Source organism: Rhinatrema bivittatum, chromosome 13, assembly GCF_901001135.1.
Source record: "Rhinatrema bivittatum chromosome 13, aRhiBiv1.1, whole genome shotgun sequence".
NCBI lineage: Eukaryota > Metazoa > Chordata > Amphibia > Gymnophiona > Rhinatrematidae > Rhinatrema > Rhinatrema bivittatum.
The window spans coordinates 26,656,616-26,683,500 of NC_042627.1; the positions used below are offsets into that span (position 1 = coordinate 26,656,616).

Sequence of the window (26,885 nt, forward strand, 5' to 3'; positions counted from 1 at the left end):
TGAGTCTCCTCTCTGCATATCTTTCCATGCCACTGGTAACCTGTTTATCTGTGTACAAAATTTTGAAAATTGACCTACCCATCTGTGTGTGGCTCATGGTACTTCCGTCATCAAAGAACATCAATTAAGGTAAACAATTACACTAATTCAGATGAATGCAACTTCCCCCAAACTGTGAGCTGATTTAACATTTTACAATATAAAACCTGAAGCATTCTTGAAACTGTAGTTGTAACAATTGGAGAAAAGTTGTGTGCAAGCATTTTTTTTTTCACAACTTTGAATTTTCTTAATGCCATTTGATGTTTGTGGAATGTTACCAGTTTCCCTTGGCAGCCTGAGATTTGAATTCTATCGAGGTTCACCAGCTCCCATTCATGTACATCCTCTTTACCCTGCTACACTAATAAAGCAGGATGGCAAGAACCAGAAAACATTGTGATGGGGACTTAAGAAACTAGGGCTGGACTAATATACTTTAGGTTATGGCATTAAGTTGGTAAGACTTGTCTGCTCAATTAAAATGAGTCCAAATGAATATGTTTGGCTATTTTAAGGCCTTGCTGTTTATATTTTGTTTTTATATATATTTTTCAGATTGGGATAGTGCAACTGTCAGTAATGAGTCACTCTTGGATACCGTGTCGAGATTTGTTCTTGCTGCTCTCCTGAAACACACAAATTTACTTGGCCAAGCATGTGGTGAAAGCAGGTAAATGTCACATAAATACCTACTTTACTTCCCCCCCCCCCCCCCAAATATATTTTGCCTTAGGAAGTTTTAGTATATATGTATACAATTTCTGTTCTGCTGATTTTCTTTAGATACCAGCCAGGCAAAGCCCTTGCAGAAGTATATCGCTGTGTATATAAAGTTCGAAACAGATTGCTGGCTTGCAAGAACATGGAACTTATTCATACTAGGTCATCCTCAAGAGACAGATGGGTAAGATGAGTGAGACTGAAAATCTATGTTGTATTTGGCTCTTCTTGCATGCTACGCAAAGTCTTTTGCTGCTTGTGATTTAATGGGCCATTAGAAAATGCTTTCTGTAGCCTCTCTGCAAAGCGGTTTTTAAAAATAGAATGTTTCAGATGTAGGTGGAAAATATTAGACAATGCTGATGAGAATAGACCCTCTTTTTATTGAAATCAAATTCATATTTCCCAGATACCTACCCCATCTTCTACCTCCCATCAAAATTACATATTGAAAATATGAAAGAGGTGTGATTTCTGTGCTACAACACAAGAAGACAAAGAAGTGCTAACATTAGTCATTTTGCTTATTTTTTCCTTCATTACTGGAAAAGTAAATAAATAGCAGAAGGTCTTAGCTTAAAAACATGTTCTGGTATAATATGTTTTCAGTTATGTATTTTATGTCATCACTAACAAGTTTTGTTTTTCTTTTTGTAATACTAATTACAAAAATCTGTTTTCAGTCTGGTCAGTTTGATCATATATTTTCTGACTGGTGTGATAGAGGCTATTTAATAGAGCGAGATGCTTGTAAACATTTTTAATGTAGAGTTTTTCTACTTTTTATAAGGAAACTAGCATGTCACTTGTTAGCTGTGATGTTTGTTGATGTATGATCTAAGTCTGTTCTCTTTGACATTTTACATTTGATAAAACACTTTAGCCTAGCCAATTAAAAAAAAAGTTGGATAAGTTAAAATGCCTCCCCATGGGTGTATAGTGTTAAAATAAAAGTGCTAAACATTCTTAATGGAAGATCATTCTTTTATGGAAACATTTTTTGAATAGATGATTTTGTGTTTAGCATTAGTTATTGTTGTGGTCTTTTTTGACCTTGAATCTGCCATTTCAGGAATTATTTATATAGGGATAGATAGTGGAAATAGAGGCGATATTCAGCTGGATAAATTTGGACTTATCTGACTAAGTGGCACTGTTTCAATATTCAACCGCATTCAGCGATGGCCATTTATCTGGCTAACTATTTATTCAGCTAAATAGTTAACCAATGAACAGGCTGATGCTATACCGTGCGCTGGCTGCAGCTCACAGTTTAACCTGCGATTGGACGCGCGTCCATATCCCCCATGCAAAATGGAGGGTTAGTGGGTCCAAAACGTGCGTCCTATCGTGTGCGTAAATAATAGTGGTCATCCCATGCAAATGCATGTTGATGAGGCTATTATCGATTTCCCCCTCCATGCCAAAAAAAAAAATGTGCGCCAAAGGCATACATTTTTACTCCCAAATATTAACGCCAGATCTGGTGCTGGCGTTAAGTCTTGAGAAGCCCAAAAAATGTGCAGTAAAGCAGAAAATACTGTCCCCTAAAAAACAAAACAAAGTGCTAGCGGTCAGGTTAGGAAAAGAGATGCTCTAAAATTGAGCGCCCCTTTTCCTTACCCGTGCCTGACAGCCACCTCTCCCGGGCGCCCGCTGCTGAGGAGGTGCTAGGGGTGCATGATTTTCCCTAACGCCTCCTTTTCACCGTAGCAGTCCATTTGCATGTAGCATTGGGCGCTCCAGAGAGGTGGATCGGCGCGTTAAGGGAGTGTAAGTGAGGGGTTGGGGCAGAGCTATTTTACCTGGCTAAGTGCTGATATTCAGCCTTATCTGGATATATTTTATCCAGATAATTTTATCCAGATAATTTTATCCAGCTAACTTTAGACCTGCTGAATAGCAGGTCTAAAGTTAGCTGGATAAAATTATCCGGCTAGCTCTGAATATCTCAGACAAGTTAGCCAGATATGTTTATTCAGTTAACTTGCTCAGCCGAAAAGTGGCTGAATATCGACCCCCTTTCCCAGTGAAAAGCAGGAATGGTGGCCATTTTGTTCACATTTGCAGCCACTTCACTGGCCGTGGAGAAGGAAGGGGATTTCCCTCCTCCTTTATTCCCGGCTAATAAAACCTCCGGGGGAGGTCAAGAGACTCAGGGGGGTTCTGTCAGATGGTGAGGAGGACCTCCTGGGGGGAGGTTTCTGATGTCTCCTCTACCTTTTCTTCTGACTTTGTCCTGTTAAAACATGTCTGTCTATATTTTCAGTAATTTTGTTCTGTAAAATGGTTTCTACCAATTTTCCTGGTACTGAAACCAGACTCACTGATCTATGTAATTTGAAGTAAGTGGTACATCGCTTACTTCAAAATAATTCTTTTCCATGGGCTAATGCGTTACTGAAGATTTTTACCCCTACTTGTAAATTGAAATCTCAAAACAGAGGACTGCTTGAGGTTCCTTCATTTAAACAGGCAAGGCTTCATGAGACAAGGGAATGAACCTTCTCTATCTGGAACTCCTTACCTGCAGAGCTTAAGGCTAGAGCTAAATAATAAGACCTTCAGGGCTGGATTCAAGACTTATTCTTTTGTTGGCCTATACATGATAATGGTGTCCTTCACTATAACATTCGAGCTGGTATGATGAGCATTTTTTTGTTAGTTTGTTCTTGATATGTTTTTTTGTACGCTCCACTGATTTAATTATATAAGTTTTTATTGTAAATCGCCTAGAGTCTTGCACAATTGGTGATCAAGAAATTTTAATAAACTGTAAACTATAGTTTCCCAGATCACCCTGTAGTCCTTTTTAAAGATTGACGTTAACATTGGCCACCCTCCAGTCTTTAGCTACATAGATGATTTTAATGATAAGGTACTAGTTATAAATGTGCAGTTTCATTTTCATTCTTTTGTTTGTCAGTTTGCCCTATTACTACTTCCAGATTCATCATGATTTTATCTTTTTATGTATTTATTTATTTAACATTTTTTATTGACCACTTCCCCAATTTGTTTCAGCTGGTCCGAATCATCACCATTAAATATCGTTTCTGGCATGGGTATCTCCCCAGTATCCTCCTTGGTAAACACGAAAGCAAAGAATTAATTTAGTCCTTCTGCTATGGCCTTGTCTTCCTTTTAACCTTTTGATCATCTAACAGTCCAACCAAATCCCTCACAGTATTCCTGCTTCAGATGTATTTGAAAAAGTTTTTATTATGAGTTTTTACCTCTATGGCAAGCTTCACTTCAAATTATCTTTTTGCCTGCCTTATCAATATTTTGCTTCTAATTTGCCAGTGTTTATATAAGCAACTAATACTAGTTCTGTTCAGCTAACTGGAAATAAAATAAAACCAAAAGTTATCTAAAAATTACCTTACTTGCCCTTTTTACAAAACAACAAAAGACTATACTTGTTTCAGTTTACTTATATTTCAAGACTCATCTCTATTCTGGATAAATGATTTCTTGCCCAATTAACTCACTAGAAAAACTTCCTGCAGAAACCTTTTTTTTTTTCTCAGCTTAAAAACAGGCTACAGGTGATGTTTTATTTCATGACTAGTCATGACGATGTCTCTTTCTTGGTCTCTCTGAAATAAAGCTTATCTTTTATTTATTTGTATTTATTGTTCACATTTATAAGATTGCCTCGCTGATAAGGGATGTGGACAAGAATACAACATAAAATATAAAGAAAGCATACAAATCTCCAAATACAAAAAAATACCTACTGCATACTTTTCTTTGTATACTTTAGAGACAGCTATAATTGGTAAATAAATCTGATTAGTACTTGATCCCTTGCCCGTTATTGGCAACAGGGATAAATAGATAATGTATTGTTTAACCTAAGGTCTAACAAAAATCTAGCATTCACCAGTTTGGTTTTCAACAGTGTCTGATTGGCCTCCAGAGATGAGTTAATTATAATACCCTGTCCCCTGAGGAAATAGTGTCCTCAGGGTATCACTGATGTCCAACCAATGGCACAGCACTAGTTGCTAGCTTATAGAATCACTTGTGTTATAGAGTTACTTGCCGCTATAAGGCACCAAAAATCTCTTCCCCACTTCACTTTTCCCCAATGAAATTTCCCCAAAGTAAAGAAGAGAAGCCTGAATTGGCCATTGTTACCATGGCTATACATAAACAAGGGGTGATTACTTCTTTTGTATTTAATGTCCTTCAAAAGGACATTTGATTCCCTGGTTGTGAAGCATTTCTTTATTTAGTAGTTTTCTAAACCTCATTATCCCATGTTCTCGGTGGATTACAATAAACATACTCAAAGGTACATAATTTCAACGTAAAAACATAAAATGGCATTCATGAATATACTTTAAAAAAAACCTAAAATACTAAGGGGGTAGGGGATGGCAGAAGTTGGTTTGTTTAGCCCTTCTCCCAACCAAGAAGGTGTTCTGCCCCTGTTATGGGGGTTTTGTATCCCTACCAGTATAGTTTACAAAATCCAACCAACTCGAATCTGCAGCCTCAGGCTGTAGCATATGGACCTCACAATATCTCATTGAACCATGTTCAGACTTAAGAAAAAAAAATTGCGGAGACCTTTTTCATGTCCCAAATGTAACTAAAAATTAAACCTTAGTTAGGCAGAGACAGAAACCATTTACATTAAATGAATTAATAAATGTCCTTAAGTCACTGACTTATATGTAATTTTTTCATACAGTGGTGAGAGAATACAGTGTATATATAATAGGAGAAGGGTGGACATGACTAATTACTGGGGTCCTCTTTTCTGAAGAGCTTTGTCCATTCTTAAAATAGGTTCTAAAATTATTATTCTTAAAATGTAATAAAACTTGTTTGTGAGAAGTGTTCTTAATGTGTGTGTTTATAATATTTTTAATCGACTTGATGAAGATGTCCGAAAACCAGGAAACTGCAGATGTTGATCCTCAGGAGCACTCTTTTACACGTACTATTGATGAAGAAGCTGAAATGGAGGAGCAGGCAGAGCGAGATCGGGAGGAAGGGCATCCAGAGCAAGAGGATGAAGAAGAAGAAAGGGAACATGAAGTCCTGACAGCTGGAAGTAAGTCTACTTTTTATGCAGCAGTATAAGTATATGCTCTTATTTACTTATTTATTTATTTAACATTTTTATATACCGACCTTCATGAAAAAAATTCATATCAGATCGGTTTACATGTAACAAGGGGTAAAAAACTTAATCAACCATATTTTATTTTATTTATTTATTATTTTTATATACCGACATTCATCTCAATCGAGATATCACACCGGTTTACATTCAGGTACTGTAGGTATTTCCCTATCCCCAGAGGGCTTACAATCTAAGTTTTTGTACCTGAGGCAATGGAGGGTAAAGTGACTTGCCCAAGGTCACAAGGAGTGACAGCAGGACTTGAACCCTGGTCTCCTGGTTCACAGTCCACTGCTCTAACCACTAGGCTATTCCTCCTCCCTAATATAACAAGGAGGCGAAAGATACATATAACAAGGAGGCGAAAGATACATATAACAAGGAGGTATAACTTGGAGGGCTAGGATAGCCGGAGATATAGGACAGCATAACTGAATAAATTAGATAATGCAATAATATAAAGAAGGGAGGCATAAATAATGCATAAACTTGGAGGGGCGATTAGTTAGGACACAGTGTCCGGTCTGGTGGAGAATTGTTGGATTCTTATAAAAGGCATTCATGTTTATTTATGCATTACTTAATTATAAAGCAACGGAGTTTGTGGTGTGTGTGTGGTGCATCATTTAGAGCAATTTCATGAATGTAGGTTCCCTGTACGTACCTGGATCAGTCCAGACAGTGGGTTATGTCCCCAATCCAGCAGATGGAGTCAGCCCAAAGCTTCGAGGAGGCGTCACCTTAAGTACTACTACCCCCTCTGCAGGAGTTCAGTATCTTCTGACTCCAGCAGATGCGAGTAGTGGAATCTGGGCTTGCTCCCGTTTCCTATCACCTATTTCTTTTGCGTCCCTTGTTTGGGGCTCTGTTTTCTGTAGGTTTGTTTAGATTGTTTGGATCAAGTTGTATTTAAAAAAAAAAAAATTTGGGTAATTGGAGAGGCGTGGCTTTCTTCTTGCTCTCTGTCTCTCCCTTTCCTCTCTACCGGCGCTAGTCGTTGCTGCTCCGGGGTAAGTGAGATTTTGTTTTGGGCTGTTTTTCCTTTCTTCTTTACAGCTAGGTTGCATGCGGCTGCCGGTGCTCCGGCCTGCTAGCGTCTTCACCCTCTCCCGCGGCCATTTTGCGGCTCCTCGTGGGCTGCAGCGGGGAGAGGGCTGATCGTCACCAGCGGGTTGTGCGGCCAGGAAGGCCCCCCCGCGGCGCCGTTTTTCTCTTCGGCGGGTAGCGCAGGCCACCAGGGCCCCCCCGCAGCGGCGATCCGTCTCGCGGCCCCCCCCCCCCAGGATTACCAGGCGTTCTGGGCTGTCGGGGACTGTTTGAAACTTGCTCCGGATGCCGAGGCCAGCTCGTTGCTCGGCCTGTGGCGAGCCTGGATCGCGCGTCTCAAGGGAGGGAATTTGTGCGCGGTGCCTCCCCGGGGGGGGAAGGCACTTCTCGGTCCCTCACTCTTCGGTCCTCCATGACAGCCTTGCCCGGGCGGCGCGGGCCGGCCCCTCCCCCATTCCTGGCGGGAACGGCGGCCATCTTGCATGCGCTGCGCCCTGAAGGGGCCCAGGCAGCGCGGGGGGACGAGGAAGCTTCGGAGGGCTCACCCCCGAGGTTAATACCTGAGACAGACCCGGAGGAAGGCCCGCTGGGGCAGGGTCCCCAGGGGCTCCCACCCGCGGAGGTCCCCCCGACTAGACCGGGATTTTCCCCGGAGTTTATCCGTCTGATGCATACAGCTTACCTGCAGGACCTGGCTGCGCTCTCGGATCCGCCACCACCCAAGCTACCGCGACCTTCGCCCTCCTATCCGGCCCCCCCCCGCTCCGGCGGGCGTGGGGGCCCCACAGCCCCCCAGCCAACCACGGCTCCCGGTGGGCTCGGGGGGCCTTGGGTCGGCACCAGCTTCCCCTGGGTCGGACCCTGCGGCGGCGGGTCAAGGGGACTCCACTTCAGAAGGTGAAGATCCGCGCACGCTACGTCTCTTCCAGCGGGAAGAGCTGGTTGACCTGATCCCCCAGATCATTCAGGGGTTGGACCTTGACCCTCCGCCGGATCCGCCAGCTCCCGTCGCGCCCGCTGTAGTCACCTCCTCAAAGAAGGGAGACCCGGTGCTGGCCGCCCTTCGCCCGAGGGCTCGGGCTTTTCCCATTCACGAGTCGTTCCTGCAGCTTCTCACCAGGGAATGGGATGCCCCGGAAGCCGCGCTGAAGGGCAGCCGCGCCATGGAGAGGCTGTATCCGCTGCCGGAAGATTTTCTGGATCTCATCAAGGTACCCAGAGTGGACTCCGCGGTGTCGGCGGTCACGAAGAGAACGACTATACCGGTGACGGGTGGAGCAGCGCTAAGGGATACGCAGGATCGCAAGTTGGAAGTCTTCCTCAAGCGGGTCTTCGAGGTCTCCGCAGTGGGGCTGCGGGCTGCGATGTGCAGCTCGCTTGCCCAGCGGGCCAGTCTTCTCTGGGTGCAGCTATTGCTCACGTCCCAGGCGTTGCCACCTGGGGAAGCCGCCCAGGCGGATAGACTGGAAGCTGCGGTGGCATACGGGGCGGACGCTTCCTATGATCTGTTTCGGGTCCTTGCCCGCTCCATGGCCTCGGTGGTGGCGGCACGTCGACTCCTATGGCTACGCAACTGGGCGGCGGACACGTCCTCCAAGTCGAGTCTGGGTTCCCTGCCATTCAGGGGTAAGTTCCTGTTCGGCGAGGATCTGGACCAGATCATCAAGTCTCTGGGGGAAAACGCGGTCCATCGCCTGCCGGAAGACAGATATCGATCCACCAGGACCTTTTCGTCCTCCAGGACTAGAGCCAGAGCGCAAAGGCGCTATAGGAGCTATAGGCCGGCGGCGGTTCGGCCCCCTGCCCCCAGGTCTCAGCCCTGGTCTCGCTCCTTTCGCGGGCGCCGCCCCGCGCGCCCCAATTTCATGAATGTAGGTTAGGTGATTAAGGGAGCCAAAATATACTCCATGGGGCGGATTGCTCGCGTAAATCCGCCCGGATTTATGCGAGCAGGGCCTTGCGCGCCGGTGCGCCTATGTTCCAAAGACCTACCGGTGCGCGCAGAGCCCCGGGACTCGCGTAAGTCCCGGGGTTTTTCGAGGGGGGCGTGTCGGGGGCATGTCGGGGGCGGGGCCGAGCGGCGTGGTGTTTCGGGGGCGGGCCCAGGGGCGTGGTTTTGGCCCAGGGCGGTCCGGGGGCGTGGCCGCGCCCTCCGGAACCGCCCCCAGGTCCCGTCTCGGCGCGCTAGAGGTCCGCTGGCGCGCGGGGATTTACTTCTCCCTCCGGGAGGCATAAATCCCCCGACAAAGGTGGGGGTCTAGATAGGGCCGGGGGGGTGGGTTAGATAGAGGAAGGGAGGGGAAGGTGAGGGGAGGGCGAAAGCAAGTTCCCTCCGAGGCCGCTCCGATTTTGGAGTGGCCTTGGGGGGAACGGCGGCAGGCTGCGCGGCTCGGCGCGCGCCGGCTACACGAAATCGGCAGCCTTGCGCGCGCCGATCCAGGATTTTAGCGGATACGCGCGGCTACGCGCGTATCTACTAAAATCCAGCGTACTTTTGTTTGCGCCTGATGCGCCAACAAAAGTACGCGAAGGTGCGCTTTTTGAAAATCTACCCCGATATTAATAAAATATTCATACAGATTGGCTTAGCTTTTTGAAGTAACATTTAACAAGTTAAAAAAATATTAACCATCTTGAAAGTGTATAGCACTTTTACACATCTATGATCTTAAAAAGGTGATCTAATTTTTTTTTTAATTAAAATTATTGCTCAGCAGCTTCCTGCTGCTCAGTGTTGGGCATTCAGCTCTGAGAGCCTTCTTGTGTGCCCTGAACTGTCATTCTATGGCCCCTGAGGTTTTTCCTTGTTCTGTCCCTGTCATCCCTTCTACCTTCATTCCAAACTGCCACAACAAATGTTCCTTGGCTAAAAGGCATGGACCATAGCTCCTTTTTGGCGCTCTGTACAAATGCACACAATTTTTAGAATAGATTTAAACTTTCAAATGGTTTGGAGTTTCTCTGAAGGCAAGTATTTTTCTGTGGATTCTTGCTGATGTTTCCCTTACCTCCAGAGTCATGAGGACTGGAGAGGCTCTGGAGGTGAGTCTGGAAATCTAGAACCCTTGAATTATGCAGCAACCATTACCTCTTGTTTTATTTCCATCCCTAGTTCCATTTCTTCTGCCAATTCACAAGGATTTCTTCTGTTTATGCTGATGTGATGTTTTCATATGTTGATCGTTACATCCTTTTCTGTATTAAAATTAATTTATCTTAGTTTTTGTTTAAATTCTTTGTTGTTAATTTAAAAAAATCAAATTGACCCTTTTCCCCTCTGCTATGACAAGAGTTGGGCAAAGCATTGAAGATGCTGCTGCTGTTTACCTATCGTTGGTTTTTCTGCTGTCTTGCTTTTTTGTGTTAAGATTTTGTTTTTGTGTTGCATATTACAGAAATCTTTCAATGTTTCCTATCAGCCCGTGAAGTAGCTCGCAGTCGGGATCGAGAGAGATTGACCATTGGCTCTGTGGCTGGAACTGGGACAGGAACCAGAATTGATGATCAGCCACCTCAGCTCCTGCCAGAGCGAAGAGACAGCACAGACCTACAAGAGGGTCAAGATGTCTACACTGCTGCTTGCAATTCAGTGATCCATCGATGTGCCCTGCTGATTTTAGGAGTAAGCCCAGTTGTTGAAGAACTTCAGAAGGCAAAGGATGAAGGCCAACTTCAGCAACCTTCCACAAGTGCCAGTGAGGGAGCTGCACTTATGACTAGGTGGGAGTCACTATCCACACTTTTCATTCTAAACGTTGCATAGAGTGCTCAGCAAGAAAACTAAACAGCATCCATTGTTTTCAAGAAAAAAGAAAATTAGACCATGCGTATGGTTTTTTTAAAGGGGTATATTCCTGATAACTGAAGGCATTCCATCTGACACTTTGTAGAACTAATTCAACTGCTGGTATAAATAATTCTTAGTATATTCTAAAGGAAGAGTAGCCTCATAAAGCTAGCAGCCTTTTACTGTCTTCCTTTTGAGATCATTCTTCAGCTACTGTTAGGAAGGCAGCATAGTAGACAAGATCTAAGGAGCAGTACAATAACAGCAGGATGAGATGTCTGTTTTAGGTTTGGGGGGGGGATTCTTGTTTTTTACCTTGATTATTACAAAACTCTGTTTCCAATGACCTTCTAATCCTCCTTTAAAATCATCAAATTTGAACTAGGGGGCAATTTTCAAAACTGTGCACAAATTACAAACATATTTACTCTTTGAAAATTGCTTTGGGGAAAAAAGTACCCATGGGTATTTGCATATGCTTTTTCTATGGATCCTTTTTCCCTTGGAAATAATGCACCTATGTTTGAAAATGTAATCTGAGTATTGTTTGCTTCCCAGGTAAAATGTAGGCATGTTGTTGACTCCCCCTGGCCCCCAAATATTTTTACTCAGGAAAGGCATGGGCAATTATCAGCCAGCCAGTTTGACCATATATGGTATCTGTGTAAATGGCTTTTGAAAATTGCTCTGTCCAAGATTTGGTAAGAGAATTGTATCAAAAAGATCATACGAGGTACTGAAGTAGAAGATCAGTCCTGATTGCAATGGTTCATAAAACATAAATTGTGTACAATAGTATAGGCCTCAAGCAGGATAAGAGTAGGTGATTGTCTGTATAAACTACAAAAGTGTCTGTCACAAGTTTTTGAAATCTTTGTATATAGAAATGAAAAGATGTAGAAACAGGTATCTTCAGGGGCTATGTATAAGGCTGTATATAGAAATGGATTTACTGGTAGTAAGGAGTTTATTCCAATGAAATATTCAGATAATTTATTGTAGTGCATAGGTTTATTTATTTCTGGCAGAGCAGATCATGTTCTTGATTAAATATGTCTGGAAGCTTGTTCCATATGTCTGTCTTAAGCTGAACTAGTCTACACTTTTCAGTAATTGATTCCATTTTTCACTCATACGTACACTCTAGTATGGCTGTAAAATACAATATCCTCTTGAAAATAACATTACAGTTTCACCTTTCTGTTCCAAAGATTGGGTAATCTTGTCAAATTACATATAACAATGTGTGTTTGTTCATGGCATTTTAATACTGTACAGATTATAGATGATATTGTCTGGTTTGTAACTGTTTATTTTCTTTTGGGAAAACTGAAATTTAGTGATGCAGTTTTATTGTTTTAAAGATTAAAGCTGTTTCACTGACTTGTATTGCTAAACTGACAAATTAAAGTGAATTACATGTTCAGTTTTAGGTTAGTGGGTTACACTCTCTGCTTTCTAGTTTTTTAAATCATTTTCTGTGAAATGTATTATAGATGTGTAAATGACATACTACATTTGTTAAATCACAGCCATATAATTACTGGTAATGAATTATGGCTTAGTAATTCTTGAAAATATCATGTTAATTGGCATTGATATTCTAATGCAGTCGTATGAATACATATAAGACCAAGTTTCTTTGGAAAAATCTCTTCACATATAATCAAATGCAACGTCTTCTAGTCAAATTTAAGTTCTCATTTTCATCCTGGATTATGAAGCTAAGGCAGTGTGACCAAGTTAATCAGTTTTACTTCATCCAAAAATGAATCCCATCTTCAGTAGTTTAGTAATTATTACATAGCTTTATTAGTAAATGAAACTGATTTTACCTTTCTATATCTCATCTAATATAGAATGTTGTTGTGGCGAAATGCCAACTAACTTTTCACGAAAGTTTTCTCTATTAACAGCCTAAAGAATAATGCACTCTTTTTCACTCCTCAGGTTTTGACTTTTTTTTTAATCTTATGCTGCTAATTATTTTCCATTGTTGCATTTTTTTTATAATTTTCATACCAGTTAGAACCTACAGACTTTGAAATACTAACTGAACCCAAGATATTTATTGCTTACCTTTTTTTTTTGTAATTCGTATATTTTAAGGGGCAATAATCGTTTTATATCCACTTATCAAAGAGCGGACTGAAAAGATTTGATATAAAAAAATAGATTAACATGGCCAAAGATTAGACAGAAAAAATATATAATACCGTTTTGTATTTTGGAAATAACTTGTTAAGAGAGATAAAGGAAAAAAAGTTACAGCTCATAACATTTTTTTTGAAGGTGCACAAAATGATTTTAATGACTTTGAAGTAATGGATATGATGTATTTTTCACCTTTACTGCTCTGGGTCATTTGCTGTATGCAGCTCTGCTTACATATCTCCTGCAGTCATTGTTGTAAGAATTTTGGATGTTAAAGGTAATAACTGAGAATGTGTTACTTGACTCAGCTGATTTATTTGTCTCATCTCCAGTAATTCTTGATGCTGTTTCATTAGCTTCTTCCTGCCTCTTTACCCAATCAATAAGTGCAATAAATGTCTAGAGAGCAGACATATACATTATGGGGATAATATTGAGATTGGCCGCAAAACTACAATGTCTGCAGCTACTTTTTACCTGGTTTTTTTTTTGTTTTGTTTTTAACTTTCTCCATGGACAAGCAGAACAGAGATCAAATGGGTGACATCATCCTATGGCACAGAGTTGGAAAAACTCTTAGAGCTCAGAAAAATCAAGAAGACATTTCTGAGCATGTGTGGGCATTGCTGGGCAACCACAACCATGCAAGTCTCCCTTAGTCTTTCTTCTGCTGTCTTGGAAGGACAGTTTTATGACACTCTTCAATCCGCTCATCTGTTTTTCTGTGGTGAACCTTTTTTTTTTTTTTAAATTTATACATTTTTCAAATACATTTATTTATAAATATATAAATATTCCAAATACATTTCAAGAATCCGCTTGAAGAGCAAACCATGATATAAAATACAAAACAAAAATAACTTTATTTGATGAGTTTTATATACCGTCATTCGGATTCGTCAAAATAACGCCATCATAACGGTTTACAAAATACAAGGTTACAGGGATAAAGGGCGTTAAACAGGGTTCCAAAGGTTCAAACTGTTATTAAACATAAGGGGTATCATATGCAAGGTTACTGTTCAGTTTTATGTTTCACTTCTTATTTAAAAAACATAGTTGTGATGAATTTCATTTGTTCTTCAGGATGGATTGGGGGGCGATGTTGTTGTGTTGTTCATTGGGTGAGTTGGTATGCTTTGTTGAACAACCTTGTTTTTAAATAGGTTTTTAGGTTTTCTTGAGTTCTGAGTTCAGTTGGTAGGGAGTTCCAGAGTTTTGGGCTACCAAGGGAGATTGCTCTCTTTTGGGTTGAGGTGAGTTGATTTGAAGGCATTGGTGGTGTTTTTAGGAGTCCCTTATTTGCTGATCTAAGGTTTCTGTTTGGGATATGCAGTTTTATAGAGTGGCTTAGCCAATTTTCTTGTTTTTCATATATAATTTTATGTAGGATGGATAGTACTTTGTATTCAATCCTGTATCTTATTGGTAGCCAGTGAAGTGAATATAATATATAATAGACACAGTTAACATGTCTTTCACAACCCGAGTCCTGTATAGAAGGGATCCACGAACACAATCCCAGGAAACTTATACAATAATAAGGAAATAACTAGCAGAAAGAGAGACTATATATAGACCTTATAGATATACAAATATACAAATAATATTTCCGTATTTGCATGTGTGTATATGTATATATATATATATATATAACAGATTAATTACTGGACATCCTGCATTCTTCCTTCAGAGATAGGAGAATAACTTAAAATAGGTAAAGATTTATCATTCAGAAAAGATGACAGTTGAGATGGTTGAAAAGATATAGGAAGCACTTTGATATTTAATCAAACATTTGCAAGGGAATGTAAGAAGAAAGAAAGCACCTAATTCTAAAGCCTTGGGCCTCATTAATAGAAACTGCCTCCTCTTCTTCTGTTTGTCTGGCAAGGTCCGGATAAACTCTAATTTTTAAATTTAGAAAAGTTTCCAACCAATGTCGAGAAAACATTTTAAGAATCCAGTCTGTCAGATTTCTAGAGAAAAGGGACAATGAGGGTTGCCAGAATGACCAGATCTTTCTCAGAGGTTTCCAAAATTGTAGTGAACCTTTATATATTTTGGTTTAATCTTTTTCTTTAATTTTTTATTCTTTGCACTAGTTGCCTTAACAAAGGTGTCTGTCACATCCTCGTCTGAAACTCCTGCTGTCTGTATATTGGTACAGCTCCAACTTGTTTTGGGGGATTTAAGACATTTTAATAAGCCAAATATATCCTCTCCAGGTTCTGCCTCTTGGAACAAGGGGAAAAGAATCTTGGCCATATAGTAAACAAAAGTAGAATAAGCCATGTTCTTGGGAGTAGATGTTCTCCTAGGACGTAGTGGAGAGGGTTCTGATGGAAGACCAGTGGAGTCTTAATTCTCTGAATGGAATGGGGAAATATAAGATTCAGATTCTTCTTGTAATTCAGAGTACTATAAGTGGTTTCTCCAATGTTATCCTATTTTGAGGAGACTAGACAAAAAAAAACTAGATATCAAATATAAAGTTCATTCTTGTCCTGTCATTAAAACATTCAACTGCCCCCACCGGTTGGAGGTCATAGGATCAGTTTAAAAAAATAAATAAAGACCAAAACCTCATTCTAATACTCACTTCTTTGAGCAAGAATCCTGCCTTGTTGGATACCACAGCAAAAAAGGTTTCAATCAGATATGTTCAGTTCCAGAATAGCTGCACTGATTTAGTATATGCAGTTTTACCTACAAAAATGACATATGATCCAACTACCACCATCCGAGTTAAAGCAATGTTTCCCATCAGTTCTCCAAGAATATGAAGAATACGGTATGCACATCTACAGGTCAAACCTATGAAGCATATAATACTTCTTTTAGAACCATCAGCAAAAAGATTAGCTTGCCTTAAAGTTTCAGGGCTATGTGAGGATGTACCTGAAAGGCATACTGATGACCCATGATAATTTTTTAGGAGAAAAACAAAAAAGAAAAGACAGTAAATCTAAAAGATCATTGTACTACTCTAATTACATTATCTGTGGCAACAACAGAGCAACTTTCTATGTCTAGGAAATGCCAGCCTCAGTACTACGAAAGAATTACGTCTATTCAAGGAGATATCAACTTTACCCTTTTCAGCAAACACTCTCCCCCCCTCCCCGCCCCCCCCCCCAGCAGCAGCAGCAACCCAGTTAGAGTATACGACAGAGAATGCATACTAAATCTTTGCAGCTCTCTCAAAATCAAACTAGAAATTTTGACTAAACAATCAAATAAAATTCCTATTTACCCTTGGGCAGTCTTCAATGGGGGGTGGAGGAAGACACCAACATTTCATTCCTGCAAGATCTTTAACAATAGATTGTTGGTGTTTAAAGCTCATACAGTTTAAATTTCAAATCTTCCCCTCCAAATAGTCCTACAGGAAAGCATTCTCTAGTTAACATATCAGATCACTCTTCTGCAACAGGAGCTATCAACCTCCTTTTGGCCTATATAGTAGAATCCGTGCAATCATAGGAAAAGGTACTTTCTAATTCCAAAAAAGACGGGAAGACTTCATCCCATCTTGATCTCGGAAATCTCAACAAGTATCTCATGAAAGAAAGGTTCAAGATGAACTCCTTCAGTATCAAACTTTCCTCAATAAGATTAATGGCTGGTTATCTACCTTAGATCTCGGATGCTTATTCACATGGGGTAAATTTTAAAAGCTACGAGTAAGCTACCCAGCGCGCACACATGGACGCTCGATTTTATAACATGCACGTGCAGGTGCGTGCATGTTATAAAATCGGGGATCGGCACACACAAAGGGGTGCACACAAGTGAATCTTGTGAGCGCTGACGCCCACAGCCTTCACTCGTTCCCTCCCAGGCCGCTCCAATTTAGGAGTGGCCTGTGAGGGAACTTCCCTTTCCCCTACTCTATCCTTCCTACCCCTTCCCCTAACCTACCCCCCACCCCCATTTCCTTAACTTACCGTTTGCGCCTGCTGGCACAGCAGCAAATGGCCACTGTGCCGGGGACCTCTAGCTCCGCCCCTTTCCCGAAGCCCCGGGACTTAGACGTGTCCCGGGGCTTTACAAGCGTCGCCGGGCCTTTGTAAAATAAGCCCGGCGCGCGTAAACCCTCCCCGCCACGTGTTTAGGGCTTTGAAAATCTGCCCCATATTCACAAATATTACAGGAAGTATCAACATTTCATTACTATCAGTATCGCACTTTTCCTTTCAGCCTCTCATCAGCACCCAGTCTCTTCGTGAAATGCATTGCAGTAGTTGCTGTTTATCTGCTGCTGCATGATGTATTTGTTTTTTCCCTTCCTAGGAGACTGGCTTATAGTAGGCCGAACCAGTCTGCAGGTCTACCTCTCCACTCTTTAGGGTAGATTTTAAAAGGAGCGCGCAAACCCCGCCCATAAGTATTCCTTTTCCCACTGTGGGTAAAACTGTATGCATAGAAGCCATGTACATGCACTTTTTTTTTTTTTTTTTTACATGCATGTAGAGTGGACAGTTCTCTAAAAGCCATTTTTTTTGTGGTTAAAACCGTTTTAACCCAGAAATGACTTTTAAAATTATTCTGTGTAATCAATTTTCATGCTGCCCCTGTTGCTGCAAAGTCCACAGGAACTCCTCTTTCTACCAGTTTTCAAATTGAAAGTGTGTGTGTACTTTTCCCTTTCAAAATTATCCCAGGAAAACTACCCCCACACACATTAATATTGCTGATTTGTGCGGGTAGCTTTTCTGAGAAATTACCTGCGTACTTTTGAAAATTGAATAGTATGTGTGCGTCACTCTCCCCAACCCCACATCCAGAAACACATCCATGGACAAAACACTGTTCTACTGATAAAAATATCTCTGAAAATCTCTCCATGGTGACTTTAAGCATTTCTTAAATGCACTAACTCCATGGGAAAAACAGAACATTTTCAGCAAAGTTAATTTAAAAATGAAAAACAAAAATCTTTGAGGCTGGTTTAGTGACCAATAGTAGCATTTCTGTCTGGTATGGGAGATCTGGGATTAATTCCCAGATGTAGCTCCTGTTGCTTTGGTCAACAGGGTTTGGTGAATTGTGAAGTCAATGTTCACATGCCCCTAGGAGTGAAGTAATCCCAGCTTTCACGCCAGAATGACATATACTGAGTTAAGAACACATTTGTTGTCGTCATTATTTTGTTTATTTTACACTTTTCCAACTAGAGAGCTCAAAGTGTGTTGCAACAGGAGTATTGAATTCTGAAGGGCATTACAGTCTGTGTGTCAACCAGAAGACTGTCACTGTAATGGCTGAACCTCAGGTGACCAAGTGAATGCAGATTCTATTGAACTAAAAGTCCAAAATAGCAGAAGTTGTACTTCCAGGTTGTCTTGAGTTAGAAAAATTGGTTGTAAAACACTTGTTAATACCTATATTATTGTGTTTCAGGAGTGAGAGTCTTACTGCAGAGAGTCACTTGGTTCATGCTAGTCCAAACTATCGAATGATTAAATCAAGGAGTGAATCTGATCTGTCTCAGCCTGAATCCGATGAAGAAGGGTACTCACTGGTGAGTTTTAAAATAATTTTCTGAACTTTTTTTTACATATTACTTATATTTGACTCTAGCTAAATAGGCATGTTTGGTAATAGCTGTATTTCTTTTAATCTTACATATTTCCTTGTGGTTCCATCTTTATTAACCAGTTAAATTTTTAGTTATTTTTCCCTTGTATAAACTCTTTGCGTTCATACTCAACCCATTGGAAGGAACTATGTTTTTATTTCATATGTTCAACAGGATACTTTTACTGATAATTAGTATATCATAAATAATATATCTTTATTGAGGTTGAGATCTCAACAAACTGATATGTTGAAAAGAATGGAATATGAAAGTTTACCCTGAGAAAAAAAACCAGTCTGTATTTAAAAGCTTATTTCTAAATAAACTAAAATTTAACGCATGATACAATACAAATTTCCATATATTTTCATATGCTATATAAGAAGAGAACATTGATTTTGTACTAGTTTGTTTATATCTTTTAATAGAGTGGAAGACGAAATGTTGACTTGGGCTTGGTGCCCTCTCATAGAAAGAGAGGTAAGTATTTTTGTCTCTCTTTTTTTTTATTTTTATTTGAGTATTCATATATATTTAAGAACATATAATGCTGTAAGATTCCTTTTTCACTGTTCTCAGCAGTTTATTGATAGCTATACATTGGAGTAGAGTATTTGAGTGTTATCAATTGTAAATCATTCTCTAGGTATCTCAGAACTTGATGTGGTTAAAAGCAAGCCATGCCCTTTCTGTACTATACAATTAAAAATAGACACTGAAAGCAGTACTATCCTCCACAGTTTAAAACTTCATTTCTTAAATTCCCCTGATCTCCAGAGTAGATATCATGAGTATGAAAAATTGACTTCTTTGCCAGGTCTGATTCTTCCTTATTGGATGCAATGTTGCATATGGGATCTCACACAAATGGCATGAAGCAGACTGATCCCAAGGGGGCTGATGTAAGAAGCTGCGGTAGACCTGCCAAGGGATTTTGTGCGTGATATTACATGCATTTTCCTGTGCTAATCTTACGCATGTATGTAACAATGTGGTTAGCGTGGAAAAAATGCACAGCCAAACTCCTTTAAAAAGCCTTGACTGGTTTAGCACATGGGCAAGGCAGCCAAGCTGATGTTAGCATGGATTTTTTAAGCGGGTTTTTTTTTTGTTTTTTTTTAGCACCTCAGTCAGGACAGGATTTAAGTGTAAGTGCCTGTTTCGAGGTGAAAAATTTAAGTGGCAGATATCAGAAGAAAGGTTGGAGCGGAAACAGGCACAAGTCAGAAATACTAAAAAATGTTTGTAGCCCCTTCCAAATCTTTGCTGCATTTCCCTTGCTTACCAGCATCTGCCATTATAGCTCCCACATGGTCTGTGACAGATCATGGTTAGACATTGCTCTACTCACCTTCAGTCACACTCCCGACCAGTAGCTCACTACTGTCTTAAAGACTTTCAGCCAAAACTCAATCGCGGATCATTACATTGATGTGGGTTTATATGTGGTTTATTGCATAGGGCCTTCAGCACGCACTGTAGCATACATATTCTGTGCGGATACTTGTTTTGCATGGATTTTCTGCACATATCTCATTTGCACTCTGTCTCCCTATTACATCCCGAGGAGGCATCTGCTTTTGCTGTGCACATGAAAATAAATACGCACTAAAAAATAGCGCCGGTTTCATCATGGATCTTATTACATCAGCCCCCTTGTGAGGTGATTTGTTACACTGTTCTGAGAGGGGTTCAGAGAAAATTGAGTGCTATTGCCATTGAACCCACTTTGAGCATTATAATATGGGGTAGTGGGATATAAAGTCAAATTACTGCTTAAAGAATTTCATAAGTTCTGAAAAATATAGTGGAAACAATTCTATAGAATAGTTTACTGTGAGTATATACAGTATTTCAGTCTAACCATCTCTTGATTGATTACATTGAAATGTTCCTTTTTATATTCAGTAGATGTGCTTGGTAACAGTCCTAGGTCACTACCCTTTGACGTTTGTCTTCTTGTATAAAGACTGATGTGCTAACTAGTAAATTCTTGACCCCTCTCAGACCCATTAACTTTACATACTAATGCTTGACAAGCAGCTGTTTTTCTACTGTTTAATGATGGTTCACTTTGGAAATGTGAGCCTTTGGACAGGTGCTGGATGCTTTGCTTTAATGTTCACGGTATACAAAAGTATATGTTTATTTCCCAGCTGGTTCAAATTTGTTAATACTTAAAACACAAGCTGGAAAACTTGATAAAATAAAATAGATTTATTGAGATGTATTCTAATGGTATGCAAGTAAGGTTTAGGACACCTGCTGAAGTAAAACATTTTAGATCATGTAGTGCTAATATAAAAATAGAAAGGGCCTAGAACCTGCAATGATTGACTAGTAAGCTTTACAGTCTGCTGTAGTTTCAAAGAAAAACAGAAAATCCTTGTAGCTTCATTTGAATCACTGTGCTATAGAAGTTTTCTTTTGACTCTCAGGTTATTTGTGTGAGACATAGGACCCTGTGCCTCCTTAAGGGAAACTTCTGGCCGAAACTAAATACTTAACTTTGTTCTGAGTGATCCACAACATTTTTCAGCACCATGTTAATATTTATTTACAACTGTTTTTAGAATAGTCTATAAAACACTGTATAAAAAGTCTAGTTGTTGGGTATACTGTGCAAAAATAAAGTTTCTTAGAGTATGGGTAGATCAGTCACAACGAGTGGGGTTATGCACCTCTTCCAGCAGATGGAGAAGGAGCAAAAGCTGACATCACAGCCATATAGTCCTGCCCCAACATCAGCCTGCCAGTATTCTCAGACTCCAGTAGATGGTGGAGTGCCTGGAGTAAAAAAAAAAAAAAAAGAGAGAGAAGAAGGAATCAAAAGGAGATAATGGAAAGACAAGAGCACCACTTGCCTCCTGAGGAGATACCATTTAGTCCTGCCCTCAGTCTGGTAGCCCTGACTGCCTTGGACCAGAAATTCCAATAGTGGTTGCAAGCTGAGAGAGGCTCAGTAGTGAAGGCCTTAGCCCTCTCCCCCCATAGCCAGGACCCGTTTCTGGGAGAGGCTCGGCCATGAAGGCTGTAGCCCTCTTCCCCCATAACTGGGACCCGTTTCTACTCTCATCCAGGGAAGGCTGAGCTCAAGTAAAAGTTTTTTTGCTATAAGAAAAAAAAATAGTACAGCAGCAAGAGGAAGTAGGAGAAAAAGGTCCATTACCTCAACATTCGACTGTCTCACTCAAGTCTCTGGGTTGTTCTGTGACATGAGGTGGTAGTGCAGGTCGAGCAATTGTGTGGCTAGGCCCTGCTCCAGGCTTCTCCCTTTTGGGTGTGTAGTAGGCCCAAGGGGATTTCGCGCCTTTTCTCATGGTGGGCCATTGGTGCGCTCCTGCATGTTCAGTTGTGCAGTCAAGCAGTGCTGGGTACCTAGTTGAACACGTGCCTAGGCACATCAACTTGCGTGCACACTTTTTTGGTTGCATCCGTTTTGGGTGTGGGTTTTCTACATGCATAATATAGGCACTTACAACCAAGGCTATCCATTTATGCTGCATGCCATATCATGATGACTTGTTGGGATGAAATGGCTATAAAGTGCTGCTTGCCTCCTGAGGGATACTGTCAGTCTCTCCCTCAGTAGAGTGCTTCAGTCTGGTAGCCTTGAGAGGCCTGGCCCTAGCGTGAAATTAGCGGTTGCAGACTGAGAGAGGCTGGGTGGTGTGGGCTTATCTTTCTACTCCCTCCTCCAAAACTGGAACTCATTCCTGCTCTTAGCCACGGAGGGCTGAGCTCAGATGAACGTTTTTCTTATTGAAAAAAATAAATAAAACATAGGCTAGCCTGCTCACGTCTTTCGGGAGTTCTGTGAGCTGAGGAGGCATTGCAGGCATGGCGGGTTGAGTAGCCATTTGGCTAGGCCCCGCTCACAAGCTTCTCTCCTTTTTGAGCATGTAGTAGGACGCAAGATGTTTGTGCTCATCTTTGTGCTGTGGGCTGCTCAGCATGCACCTGGGTGCCCATTTGCATGTCCTGCTTAGGTGCCTTGGTGTGCTGGGTGCCTAGTTGGGTGTGCGGCCTAGGCGTATATACCTACTTGCATTCGTGGGTGCAGACGTGTATTCAGGGGCGTGGGTTTTATGTGCGCATATTCCAAGCGTGAGTTTTGACTGTGCTGCACGCTTACAACTATGGCGCCTGTGGCAAGGAAGTCTAAGCACTTATCTATTTGTGCTGCATGCCACTTCAGGCTCATTCAGCCACCACTTTCTTTAAGCCTGTGTCAACTTTGCCTGGATGCTTGGGGCAATTTCCTCCCTTGATTGATCCATGGGCCGAGTCGTCATGAGCCACTAGCTCTCTGGAAGTCAGGTTTAAGCCGGTGGGCCTGGAATGGACCTTTCTTCCAGGGCTGGTCTTCTGTATTGGCAGTGCCTGCTTGGTCTATGCATTCCAAGTCCTCCTCCACTTGGCTCCGCGGTTAGGCACCATGACACAGTACTGCCTGACTAAGCTAGAATGCAGGTGAATCAAAATGATACCGATGATGGTGATGGGAAACATTTCCACACCTTTGGAGTCAAATCAAACTCTACTCTGTTTCTTTCTTAAAAATGAGTTGCCAGATTTGGTCTCTAAAGCATTGAAGACCTTCGTAGTGGCTGGGACTGGCTTCTTGGGAATGCAGAAGAAAGTTCATGTTTTGGTACCTTATGCAAGGCTTCTTGTTTCTTTCCTCTCCGGGTTACACTCCAAGGGTTGACAGGTCTGCAGTGGAGTGCACCAGGGGCGACCTTTAAAGGAGGATGCATTTTGGCAGATTTATAACTCTTGGATGTGCAGATCAAAGAGTAGTTGCGTTTCCCTAGAGTGGATGCCTTGGTGTGTCCTGTCATGAACCATACCACTATCCCAGTAGAGGGACGTGTGGCACAAAAGGATGCTCAGAAAAGGAGTATTGAGGCTATCCCAAAGCAAATCCCAAAGCAAAGGCTATCCCGAAGAAATTCTAGAGAAAAACATTGACGTGTTACCAGAAAAGAGAAAAAACCAAAGCATGCAGAATTTCAAGATCCATAACCAAAAGAAAAAGCTAATTGAGATAGATAACTCTGTCATCAATGGCACAACTGCAAAAGGAAAGAGTAAAGTGAATAACAAATCTCAACTAAAGTCTCATAAGGAGTACAGGAAAAGCAATAACCGTAAAGAGAGTACCTGGAAAGCTATGACTACAAATGCTCATAGTTTGGGAAATAAAATCCCAGATCTGCAGGCCCTAATGACAGAGGCAGAACTGGACATCGTTGCTATCACAGAGACATGGTTCACAGAATCTCATGATTGGGATACGGCAATACCAGGCTATAACTTGTTAAGGAAGGACAGAGTGGATAGAAAAGGGGGAGGTGTGGCTCTTTATGTCAGAAATAATATCCAAGCATCTGAGCTGCAAGGAAGTTGGGGCAAGGAAGAAGCACTATGGGTCGACCTAAAAACAGATGATGGAGCATCCATTTATATTGGAGTGGTTTACAGGCCTCCAAACCAAAAGGAAGAGCTGGACAGAGATCTGGTTGAAGACATCCATAAGATAGGTAAGAAAGGGGAAGTGGTGATCGTTGGTGACTTTAATATGCCAGATGTAGACTGGAAAATCCCATCTGCAGAATCTAAAAACAGCAGAGCAATAGTGGATGCCATGCAAGTATCTTTGTTCAAACAAATGGTATTGGAACCCACAAGAGAAGGAACTATTCTCGACTTAGTGCTCAATAATGGAGTTATCGTCTCTGATGTCAAGGTGGGCGCCCACCTCAGCACCAGTGATCATCAAACGGTATGGTTTAATATCACTAAAAGAATATGGAAAAGAAGCACAAAGACCAGAGTTTTACAGTTCAAAAACACAGACTTTGAGGAAATGGGGAAGTACCTAGAGGAAGAACTAAATGGATGGGAAAATGAGAGAGATGTGGATCAACAGTGGACCAATCTAAAAGGAGCAATCGCCAAGGCAACTGCTCTATATGTTAGAAATGTAAAGAAAAGCAAAAGAAAAATGAAACCTATCTGGTTCTCAAAGGAGGTGGCTGACAAAATTAAAGCTAAAAACTGCATACAAGAAATACAAAAGATCCCAAAGGGAGGAGCACAAAGAAGAATATCTGATTCAACTGAGGGAGACTAAGAAATTAATCAAGTTGGCAAAAAGTCAAGCGGAAGAGAGGATTGCCAAGGAGATAAAATATGGTGACAAAACATTTTTCAGATACATCAGCGAAAAGAGAAAAGTCCAAAGTGGTATAGTGAAATTGAAAGATGAAAATGATCAATATGTGGAGAGAGACGAAGAAATGGCAGAAATATTAAACGAATACTTCAGCTCTGTGTTCACTAAAGAAGACCCTGGAGAAGGACCATCTCTACACAACAAGAAACTGGAGGGAAGCGGAACAGAGGAAAATCCATTTACAGTAGATAATGTATGGGAAGAGCTAAAGAATCTGAAAGTTATACTGCTTATATTAAATAATATAATTCTTTATTTATTACCAGTTAAACTATTATTTTTATTTATCATTATGTTAAATTGTCTACCAGTTATACTGTTCCATATGTTCTACAGTTCCATGTAAAGCTCCGCTCTCTGTTGAGCAGTTCTTCGTTTTATGTAAACCGGAGTGATTTGTAGTCCCTACAAGAACTTCGGTACATAAAAATTAAAAATAAATAAATAAATAAAGTGGACAAAGCCATGGGGCCTGATGGGATTCATCCAAGGATACTGAGGGAGCTCAGAGATGTGCTGGCGGGACCGCTGTGCGACCTGTTCAATAGATCCCTAGAAACGGGAGTGGTGCCGAGTGATTGGAGAAGAGCGGTGGTGGTCCTGCTTCACAAGAGTGGGAACAGAGAGGAGGCTGGTAACTACAGACCGGTTAGCCTCACTTCAGTGGTGGGAAAAGTAATGGAGTCACTGTTGAAAAAGAGAATAGTGAACTATCTACAGTCGGAAGAATTGGTGGACCAGAGGCAGCATGGATTCACCAGAGGAAGATCCTGTCAGACAAATCTGATTGACTTTTTTGACTGGGTAACCAAGGAATTGGATCGAGGAAGAGCGCTCGATATCATATACTTGGATTTCAGCAAAGCTTTTGATACGGTTCCGCACAGGAGACTGGTGAATAAAACGAGAAGCTTGGGAGTGAGTGCCGAGGTGGTGACCTGGATTGCAAATTGGTTGACGGACAGAAGACAATGTGTGATGGTAAATGGAACCTTCTCTGAAGAGAGAGCGGTTTTAAGTGGTGTACCGCAAGGATCGGTGTTGGGACCGGTCCTGTTCAATATCTTTGTGAGCGACATTGCGGACAGGATAGAAGGTAAGGTTTGTCTTTTTGCGGATGACATTAAGATCTGCAACAGAGTGGACACGCCGGAAGGAGTGGAGAGAATGAGACGGGATCTAAGGAAACTGGAAGAGTGGTCGAAGATATGGCAGCTGAGATTCAATGCCAAGAAGTGCAAAGTCATGCATATGGGGAGTGGAAATCCGAATGAACTGTATTCGATGGGGGGGAAAAGGCTGATGTGCACAGAGCAGGAGAGGGACCTTGGGGTGATGGTGTCTAATGATCTGAAGTCGGCGAAACAATGCGACAAGGCGATAGCTAAAGCCAGAAGAATGTTGGGCTGCATAGAGAGAGGAATATCGAGTAAGAAAAGGGAAGTGATTATTCACTTGTACAGGTCCTTGGTGAGGCCTCACCTGGAGTACTGTGTTCAGTTCTGGAGACCGTATCTTCAAAAAGACAAAGACAAGATGGAGGCGGTACAGAGAAGGGCGACCAGGAAGGTGGAGGATCTTCATCGGATGACGTACGAGGAGAGATTGAAGAATCTAAATATGTACACCCTGGAGGAAAGGAGGAGCAGAGGTGATATGATACAGACTTTCAGATACTTGAAAGGTGTTAATGATCAAAAGACAACGACAAACCTTTTCCATAGGAAAAAAATCAGCAGAACCAGGGGTCACGATTTGAAGCTCCAGGGAGGAAGATTCAGAACCAATGTCAGGAAGTATTTCTTCACGGAGAGGGTGGTGGATGCCTGGAATGCCCTTCCGGAGGATGTGGTGAAGACCAGAACTGTGAAGGACTTCAAAGGGGCGTGGGATAAACACTGTGGATCCATAAAGTCAAGATGCTGCCAATGAAGAGTGGGGGACTCGCCAGAATGATGGCTACTGCTTGGAGTCAATACCCTTATTAAATAAACATACACATGCTTACTGTGACTCCAACATCGCTCTAAGCTTCAACAACAAGAGGAAATGTGGAAAAAAGGATTTGCACTCACAAAGAGGGGAGTAGCTGGCTTTTTACGGCGGTTACTACCCCAAATCAAAAAAGCCTGATACTTCACTTTCAATGCATATACAGCATAGTTCT

At 41.5% G+C, this 26,885-nt stretch overlaps 1 protein-coding gene across 7 annotated transcripts in view; it reads left to right on the forward strand.

The window, feature by feature from the left end:
* HERC1 (HECT and RLD domain containing E3 ubiquitin protein ligase family member 1) overlaps nucleotides 1–26,885 on the forward strand; it is a 410,083-nt gene that overhangs the window by 111,794 nt on the left and 271,404 nt on the right. For 6 of the 7 annotated variants that reach the window (XM_029575639.1, XM_029575640.1, XM_029575646.1 and 3 more), the window contains exons 20-25: nucleotides 598–712; nucleotides 826–946; nucleotides 5,662–5,833; nucleotides 10,348–10,672; nucleotides 18,300–18,420; nucleotides 18,906–18,957. In XM_029575639.1, the coding sequence (XP_029431499.1) occupies nucleotides 598–712; nucleotides 826–946; nucleotides 5,662–5,833; nucleotides 10,348–10,672; nucleotides 18,300–18,420; nucleotides 18,906–18,957 (906 nt within the window). The remainder of the gene's footprint in view (nucleotides 1–597; nucleotides 713–825; nucleotides 947–5,661; nucleotides 5,834–10,347; nucleotides 10,673–18,299; nucleotides 18,421–18,905; nucleotides 18,958–26,885) is intronic. The other variant, XM_029575644.1, reaches the window with a different exon arrangement.